The 9,910-nt window shown below is 43.1% G+C and overlaps 1 protein-coding gene across 1 annotated transcript in view; it reads right to left on the reverse strand.

Annotated features, from left to right (window-relative positions):
* The window catches only part of MYH9 (myosin heavy chain 9), a 1,134,272-nt gene that overhangs the window by 211,371 nt on the left and 912,991 nt on the right, over window positions 1–9,910 (reverse strand). Inside the window, exons 34-35 of the mRNA XM_044075327.1 lie at window positions 8,859–9,071; window positions 8,533–8,745 (exon numbers count right to left, since the gene is read on the reverse strand). Coding sequence (XP_043931262.1) covers window positions 8,533–8,745; window positions 8,859–9,071 — 426 coding nt within the window. The remainder of the gene's footprint in view (window positions 1–8,532; window positions 8,746–8,858; window positions 9,072–9,910) is intronic.

The following is a 9,910-nucleotide window of genomic DNA, read 5'->3' on the forward strand; positions in this document are numbered from 1 at the left end:
AGGGTAACCAGGACTGCAACAGTGAGTACACTCCAACATCTACTTTTATGGTAAGTGTACACAACTGTACCATGTTCTTCGTATTTCACTGTTGCAGTCATTACATTTGGGTAGATGCCCAAAGCTATGATTGGGTGGAGGGAATTATACAGCATTAGGACCAGCTATAAGGCCCTGCAGGACAGCAGTGACAAAGCCAGCTCTGGATTTAGAGAAAAGTGGTAATTGTAATGTTTGGTGAAAGTATGAACTGAGCTCCAGGTAGCAGCTTCCAGAATGTCCCTGGTAGGAACACCGCTGAGAAAGGCTGTTGAAGTAGATGCAGCCCTGGTGGAATGGGATCTATCCCCTGGGGGATAGTTATTCCATGGTGCATATAGCAGAAACGAATACAATGACTTATCCACTTGGAAATGGTTTGCTTTGAAATAGCCTTTACCTCTGCCACTGCAGCAAATGCCACCAGCAGTTCAGATTTTCTTTGAGATTTAGTCCTGTTTAAGTAAAACCTAAGTTGTCTGTGTACATCCAATGAATGCAGAATCCGCTCCCCCTTGTTCTGTGGATTGGGAAAGAAAGTTGGCAAATGAATGGTCTGATTAAGAGCCACACTGGACACCACCTTAGGCATGAAGGATAGACTGGTCCCGAGAGAAACCCTGTCCGCATGAAAAATGATGAAAGGCTCCACTGCCATAAGAGCCTGTAATTCGGAAAGCCTTCTAGCTTAAGTGACTGCTAACAAGAAAGCTGTTTTCCAGGAGAGAAATTTTAAGTCTGCGGTAGCAGCTGGCTTGAAAGGAGGTAGAGTGAGCTTCTCCAATACAAAGTGAGGTCCCAGGCAGGGGTTGGAGCTCTCCTGGGTGGTCTTAAGTTTTTGGCCCCTCTGGGATACTGCTTTAGCAGAGGATGAGAAAGAGGGGAGGTTCTGTGTTGTAATGAGCTGAAATGTCTGAGGCATGGATTTTTATGGGAGATAAGGACAGGCCCCTTGTGAAGCATCTCATTTACGCATTGCAAAATCTGAGGAATGTTGGGCACTGCTGTACTTATCCCTTGAGATTGACTCCAGGCACAGAATCTCTTCCATTTGTCAGCATAAGATTTTCTAGTACTAGGTCTTCTTGCCTCCACAATGACATCCATCACAGGTTTGCTGAGGGATGCTAAGGGTGAATTTAAGCGATTAGCCACTGTGCAAGATTCAAAATTTGGTGCTGTGTGCAGAACTTGGTTGTTCTGCTGAGACAGTAAGCAAGGTGTCTGAGGCAGGTGCCACGGTGGAAGGTGTGACACTGCGCAGGAGTGGGTACCAGTGCTGGCGAGGCCAGTCTGGAGCAATCAAAATAATTTTTGGTTTGTCCTGTTTGACTTTTAGTAGAGCTTTGGAGAGCAGAGGCAGAGGGGGAAAGGCATAGACTGATAGGTTTTTCCAGCTGAAGGATAGAGCATCCACTTTCCAAGCTTTTTTGTGATGAGTTCTTGTGCAAAATTTGCCCACCTGATGGATCTTTTTGCCTCACCCCAGAACTATGTCTGGGCTCCCCCATTTGTGTGTCAACATGTTGAAAGCCTGTGGACCCAGTGTCCATTCGTATGGGTCCATGAGATTTCTGCTTAGTTAGTCTGCCAGAGTATTCAGCTTTCCTGGCAGGAATTGAGTTTGTAGTTGTACTTGATTGGTCAAGGCCGTGTTCCACAATGCCATGGCTAGTCTGCAAAGGGGGTAGGAGTGTACACCCCCCTGCTTATATACCACAACCGTGGTGTTGTCTTATCAGTAATTGTCCTGGATGAAGGTAGTCCTTGAAGGCTGTCAGAGCATTCTGTACAGCTAGCATTTCTTTTTGATTGATATGAAGGTGCATTTGTTTTGGGCTCCATTTGCCTGAATGCACTTCTCTGCAAGATGAGCCCCCCCAGCATAGTCTGATGCATCTGTAGTTAGGGTTTGGGTGGCAGGGAGTGGTGTGTGAATGGCAGTCCCTTGTTTTGGTGGCAGGCCTCTGCCCACCATAGGAACTCTAGTTGCAGGCAAGGTACGATAGGAATCAGTTTCCAGGCTGTGACAATGCTGACTCCATAGACTTTTTAAATACCACTGAAGTTTCCTCATATGCAGCCTTGCATATGGAATTAGAAGAATGCAGGAGGCCATGAACCCCAAGGCTAGCAATATTTGCTTTGCAAAAAGCAGAGTTTTTGTGGCCACCTGTTTGAAGTAAGTCACCAAATGAATTTGCTTCTCTGGCATAAGGAAAGCAATCTGGGCAGTTGTATTCAAGCTTGCACCCAGGAATGTAATTTTTTGAGAGGGTACCAGTTATGATTTCTTTTTGTTTATGGTGTGCCCTAGACAAGTTAGAACCCTTTTAACAAACGCCAGATGTTTTAGAAGACTGTCCTTGTTTTCTGCCTGAATTAGACAATTGTCCAGGTATGGATATATTTGAATATTTCTTTGTCTGCGAAATGCAATTACTGGAGCCAGGCACTTTGTAAAGACCCTGGGCGCAGTAGATAAGCCTGCAGAAAACTGGTAATGCAAGAAGCCTGCTTTGAAACAGAGGTATCTTCTGCAAGATTCCCTGATTGGGATATGCAGGTAAGCCTCCTTTAGATCTAGAGTTGCCAACCAGGCATCTTTGCCTAGCATAGGAAGTAACTGGCGAAGAGTCAGCATCTTGAATTTTGGGATGTCCAGAAAGATGTTTAGAACAGATAAGTCCCGAATTGGACGCCAAGATTTGTCCTTTCTGGGTACCAGGAAAAGTCAAATAGAAACACTGCCCCTTTTCCTCTTCTGGTTCTAGCTGAGTAGCCCCCCATGTTCATGAGGAAAAGTACTTGTTTCTGGGCCTCTACCCACTGATTTGGGGGCAGGTCTGGCCATCCGTTTGGAATTGGCAACGTGTGGAAATGAAATCTGTATCCTTGGGATACTATATTTAAAACCCATTTGTCCTGGGTTATAAGTTGCCAGTTTTTTGCATGAAGAGCCAGTTTTCCCCCCAAAGGGGCGACTAAAAGGTAAGTGTAAAGGGAAGTCATTGAAACTGCTTACCATAGGGAGGTGTCTACCATAGGGAGGTGTCTTGTTTCCAGATTTGGAAGAGGAGGCACCCCATTGTTTTGTTCTGAAAGTCCCTTGAGACTGAAACCTGGTGCCTTTGGAATGTCTGGATTTGACTTTAGTGGCTCTCGAAGAGACTGGAAAGGACCAGTTCTTAGTAGGCCAGTGTCTACTAAATCTTGGAGGTTGTATATGTAAGAAATCTTTCACAATTTGCATAGATTTAGCTTTATCTTCCATCTTTTTTAGAACTACTTCAGCCTTATTACCAAAGAGATGGTCCTGCTGTAAAGGAGCATCTAACAATTTTGCTTTAACATGATCAGGCAGATTTTGCTCTGAGCCAAGCATGCCTTTTTAGCAGACCCAGTTACAGCAGCCCTGCAAGAGGCCTCCAAAGAATCAAAACCACATTGCAAAGTATGTTTTCCAACTTGTTCAGCTGAATGCAATGTTTGTCCGTCTTTCGGCTTTTCCCTGTTAGGGGTCGCCACAGCGGAACTTCGGTCTGCTAATGATTGGCAGTAGATTTTCATGGACACAGAGGTGCCAGTTCGATGTCCAACCTTCAACAAAGGCACGCCCATTTACGCATGTCTTTCGACCATCACCCAACCGCGGGGAGGACATGCAGATTCCACACAGAATGCACTCCCCACACTCCAAATCCTGTAAATCTTTACTTTCCACACAATCAGAAATCAACATCATTTTCTGTTTAATTAGTCCCATGATATGCTACTGACATTTTAGCATATGAAATTGACAGTTTAAAGCCCTGATTGCCAGGGTTGCAGAAGTGTAAACCTTCTTACCCCATCTATCCAGTGCCCTGGAATCTCTATCAGAAGGGGTAGGATATTTAGCAGTAGAAGCCTTAATGCCCTTGGGACCCAGAGAAATGGTTTCAGGATCTGCAGCAGGATTTTTGAAAAGGAATTTGTTGGAGTCCGGAACCTTGTAGTATGTCTGGCTTACAAGGAGCCAGAGAATCAGGAGCCATACTAGATTCTGAAAAAACAACGTCTAGAACATGAGGTATAGCCAAAGGCCTATGCTGAGGGAGAAGAAAATCCCCAAGTCTCTAGATTCAGAAAAATCCTGACTTTCCCAGTGGAAATGTTCCCTTAAGGTATGCAAAGTTTCCCCAAAAGAAGAATCCTCCGGGGAAACGGCAGAAGGAATGGAATCTTCTGCAGAGTCCTCAAAAGTAGGTATAGAAAATTCCTGTTCATTAGAAGAGTCAGAAGAAATAGAATCCTTTTCAGAAGAGTCATAATCAACATCTTGCCTAGGCCTCTTAGAAAGGGGGGGGGGGGTTGGCTACCCCTGAACAGAGTAATTAAATCTTAAGTTATTTTGATAATTTGTTTTTTAGGCATAGGGGCCTGCACATGTGGCCCAGGCATCTTATTTAGGCATAGGTAGATATTTTAGCCTTAATTTTGAAGATGGCGTTGGTCTAATATACAAATCTGTAGGCCTGAAAACACCCTTAGAAGCCGGTGCCTGCATAGTGGCTCTGGACCCATCCAAGGTAGAGACATCCGCAGGTTCCATAATTGAAGCATCTCGCGGCATACTGGACTCCGAATGGGTCTCAGTAGAGGCCTGCGAATCAGAAGTAGCGGCCATCAGTGAGGAGCTTTCGCAGCCCCGGAGTACCGGTGAACTGGCGACTGGCTTAGGAGAAGTGCAGTCGGCAGTTTTGGATCTCAACAGCCTGTCTCTTGTCTTTTTCTTTGCGTTTTTTAGGTATTCCGGAAGTCGGATTGCTAACAGACTACATTTCTTGATAATTAAAGCATGAGCCAAAATATTTAGAAGCAAAAATGTACCGTTTAATACTGCGTTGATTAAATAAAGCACAGAACCGACAGCAAGGTACATTGTGGTCAGGGCCTAGGCAAGGAATACAGTACAAATGAAAATCCTTATGAGGTATTTGCTTCCCACAAGTAATGCAATTAACTTACTAACATCGGTAAAAAGCAAGAAAAAGTTCCCCAACGGGGTGCTTAGTGTTACAGTCGAAGACTTCGGATCTGAAACTCGAAAACGAAAATTTCAGGAGTCTGCCAACCAGCACTTGTGAACTGCTTCTGCTGCAGGCACCGGGCGGCAAGAAAGACTAATGTAATGGTGTCGGCTGCATGTTTTATACCCCTGATGACCTGACGTCATGAAGAAGGGACAGAAACCGACACAGGACCCAAGACTTTGTTAATCAGGCCGAATGAGGGCAACCTGCCAGCAGATTACCCAAATGTAATGACTGCAACAGTGAAACATGAAGAACATCGGGGGACGTCATGGTCTGGGCCTAAACAAGTGACGCAGTATGCATGAAAGTCTGTGTGGTATTTGCTTTCCAGAGGCGAGACAATTGTTTTTTTGGACATCAGTTAATACAAGAAAAATGATCCCCAACAGGGTACTTGGCTTTAGACAGTTTCAGCTGTAATTCAAACTCTGGTAGCGACCAACCGGCACATTTGCGAACTTATTCTGCTATGGGCTCCACAGCAAGAAAGACTGATGCAATGGTGTCGGCTGCCTTCCTTTATAGCACTGACGACCTAACATCAGGCAAGCGACAGCAGCCAACACAGAAAAAAATTGACTCTGGTATTTAGGCCGGCCTAGAGCTACCACAGCAGGGATAACCCACAGATGACTGCAACAGTGAAACACTAAGAACATCCTGCAGATAAAATGCCAAGTTTACATTATTCTCCCCATGGCTGCACGTTTCCTTCATATACAGTGACTATAAAAAAAGAAGAGTACACACCCCCCTGTTAAAATGTCAGGTTTTTGTGATATAAAAAAATGAGACCACAGTAAATCATTTTAAAACTTTTCCCACCTTTAATGTGACCTATAACCTGTATAATTCAATTGAAAAACAAATCTGTTAGGGGACAAAAATATAAAAAATGCACAATAAGCTGATTGCACAAGTGTGCAGACCCTTAAATGGATACTTTGTTGAAGCACATTTTGATTTAATTACTCCTACCCAAGAAGACTGAATGCTGTATCAGCACGGCACATCTTGACTTGACAATATTTGCCCACTCTTCCTTGCAAAAGCACTCCAAATCTGTCAGATTGCGAAGGCATCTTTGTGCACATCCCTCTTCAGGTCACCTCACAGATTTTCTATTGGATTTAGGTCTGGGATCTGGCTGGGCCACCCCAAAACTTTTCATCTGGTGAAGCCATTCTTTTGTTGATGTGGGTGTATGCTTGGGGCCATTGTGTTGAAAGGTGAAATTCCTCTTCATCTTCCTACCAGACGCCTGAAGGTTCTGGGCCAAAAAGTGCCTGGTATTTGGAACTGTTCATAATTCCCTCCTCCTTGACTAACACCAGTTCCAGCTGAAGAAAAGCAACCCCAAAACAGGATACTGCCACCACCATGCTTCACCGTGGGGATGGTGTTCTTTTGGTGATGAGAAGTGCTGCTTTTTGCGCCAAACACACCTTTTGGAATTGTGGCCAAAGTTCAATCTTGGTCTCAGAACATAATATATTTTCCCACATGCTTTTGGGAGTCCTGATATATTGTTCTGCAAATTTTAGCCAGGCCTGCATGTTTGTGTGTAAGAAAAAGCTTCTATCTTGCAACCCTACCCAATAGTCCAGACATATGGAGGATACAGGAGATTGTTGTCACATGTAGTACACAACCAGTACTTGCCAGAAATTCCTGTAGCTCCTTCAGTGTTGCTGTAGGTCTCTTGGCAGCCTCCTTGACCAGTTTTTGGTCTTCTTTACATCAATTTCGGAAGAACATCCTTTTCTTTGCAGCGGCACTGTTGTCCCATATTTTCTCCACTTTTTGATGCCCGGTCTTTACTGTGTTCCATGGTATATCCAATGCTGTGGAAATTTTTTTGTACCCTTCTCCTGATACCTTTTCAACAATGAGATCCCTCAGATGCTGTAGCAGGCAACTGAGTAAATGTCAGGAAAATCCTACTAGGACAGCTGAACTTTATTTGGGGTTAATCAGAGCATTTAATTGATGGCAGGTGTGTACCCAAGAAGACTGAATGCTGTAATTAAATCAAAAGGTGCTTCAACAAAGTATTAGTTTAAAGGTGTGCCACACTTATGCAACCAGCTTATTGTAAGTTTTTATTTTTTACATTTTTCCCCCAACATATTTGTTTAATTGAATTGTACATGTTTATAGGTCACATTAAAGGTGGGAAAAGTTTTGAAATGATTTATTGTGGTCTTTTTTTATATCACAAAAACCTGACATTTTAACAGGGGTGTGTACACTTTTTATATCCACTATATAATCTAAAGGCCCCTGCCCCCTCCCCCCTAAATTCCACTGAAAAGCAGCTGTTCCAAATAAAAAATTTCTGGTGAAAAATGCAAATGAGTATTCAACATTTACATGTCTGGTCCAAATGAAGACGCTACATGCTTACATCTCCAAAGGAGCACATACTGAAATAATTCTGATTTGATAGCAATTATCAGAAAATGAAATCCGGGTTTCACTTTGACAGGAAGAGACACTAGGAAAGGGCAGAACATCAGGAAAGAATAGTCCACAATTCTTAAACTTATCTATGTAGACCGAAAACTAGCTGACAAAGGAAAGGGGCATCACTTTTCCCACTTCGAGACTTTCTGAAATGCAATGGATGACTTGATTCTTGAAAGACTGACAGCTGCCTTAAAAGCCTTGAAAAGGAAATGGGAAGAACTTTTTCCACTGCCTCGGACACAAACAGCTCAGCTAGCAACAATCAAGCACAATTAAAACAAAACAAGATCAAGTTAGTGTACAAGACAAACAACTTTTCTTTTCCACACTGAATACAGGAACTATGACACTGCATGCTGAAATACTAGAGATACTTCAAAGTTGGTTAATCAACTAGCAATGAAACAGTGAAAAGTAGCATTTGTCCAGATTATCCTTAAACCCCAGACTAAAACCCAAGTTTAGATTGCACCACGGGAGCAGAATGATCAAGGAAGTGGGAATGAGTGAAGACTGTATATTTGCCCACCTGGGGCTAATGTGCATGCATTAATGGGCAGATATTGTGCAACTCAAGGTCAGAGCAGGAATGTTGCATGTGTATGGTAGAGGGCTAATTAAAGCTCACCTCCCTAACATGGCATATCTTGATCATCAAGGAGTTCTGTGGTACGCAGGCAATAAGGATTTGACCTAAACTATGGGCAGCTCTTGTTTGTGAGGGAGGTGAAGCCAGCACTCAGGTTGCTAGGGCAAGGGTGGCCCTGCTTCCTGGCGATAGGAATCCAACACCTTTCAAGGATGGCAGTATAATGGTTTCAGTCGGCTGCTCAAGACCTACTGAAAAGGGGATGATGGTTAGGTGGGAGCAACTGTGTCCACCAGCGGTTAAATACAACCACCATAACATACTATTTTTGTCTGTATGAGAATTGAAAGCACTTACCTGCTTGAAAAGATGCTTCTTTTTCTCCTCACTTTGTTCATCACGTCCCTGAAGATCACGCTCAAACTGGGCTTTCATAGCTTGTAGATTAACCTCTAACCTCAGCTTGGCATCTTCAGTAGCTTGTAGTTCATCTTCAAGTTCCTCTAGCTGTGTCTTCATTTCTTCTACCTGCTGCTCAAGGGCACGCTTTGACTTTTCCAGCTCATGCACCTATAACAAAAAAACAGGAGTCAAAGTCATCCCATTTACAGAGTTTTAGCAATTAAACAATAAAAATATAGAAAGATCATTAAGATGACTATCTACTTAGCTAAATTACTTACACTCTTGCCAGCGTCATCTTTTGAACTCATCAGATCTTCCATCTCCGTACGGAGTTGCTTATTAAGCCTCTCCAACTCTGCATTCTGCTCTCTGGATTCTTCCAGAGCACGAGCAAGGGCCAAGGCCTTTGTCTCCTTCTCACGAGCTTCAGCTTCAGCACGATCACATTGTTCAGCATACTTCGCTGAATTGCTTTTTTCTTCTGCCAGCATCTAAAATAAAAGATCAACAAGGTGAAGAAACTGACTTAATGCATGCAACTATAAAAAGCATGACAAGTCCTATTATTACAGTTTTCACATTTTTCCATTTGACTGCTGGTGCATGAACTAAGCAAGTTTAATTCTACAGTCCTGGGTTTGGCTTTCTCCAAGTATATGCTGGGCAACAAAGCAAGTCTGCTAACTAATATTTCAAGTGACTCAAAGCACCACAGCCCAGTGAACTTTCATAGGTTCATAGACTAGTACTAGGCTAACTGCCCTTGCGAGCCATTTTAAGCCTAGACAATTATCCCTTGTGAGACTCAAGCCCTGCTCCTTGTGTTTGTAAGGCAAACACCTTAACCATTAGGCCACCCTCCCAATTTCCTTAATGAATGAGCAATATAAAGAGCTTTCATGGATTACAATAGCAGATAACATACGTTTTGCATACAGTCACATACAGCATTTGACAGAACAGCTATACCCTAACAACGCAAACCTACAAGTGTTGCCAAATACTCAAACCCTACTAAAGCTAAAGTGTCTCAACTTGCGTACAATCTGCACCTTTACAACTTCAAGTAATGCAGTTCCACATAGTGATATCTGTAAAAGGCAATGCTATGTGCCACTGTTGTGCAGGGCTTTGCTCCATAGGGTCAAGATTTTTTCAGGGCTCTATTTATTCACAATCCTACCCACATAACTTACCATCTACAATCCTATTACATATCTAGATCTCCTTTAGATTTTAAGGGAATAAAGTAAATGTTGTCCAAAATCCTTTTCTGCCATAAAAGGAAGCAAGACTTGCCAGTTTCTAGTGTACCTCCATCTAAATTACA

Source organism: Protopterus annectens, chromosome 1.part1 (assembly GCF_019279795.1).
Source record: "Protopterus annectens isolate FY-2018-M chromosome 1.part1, PAN1.0, whole genome shotgun sequence".
Lineage (NCBI taxonomy): Eukaryota > Metazoa > Chordata > Ceratodontiformes > Protopteridae > Protopterus > Protopterus annectens.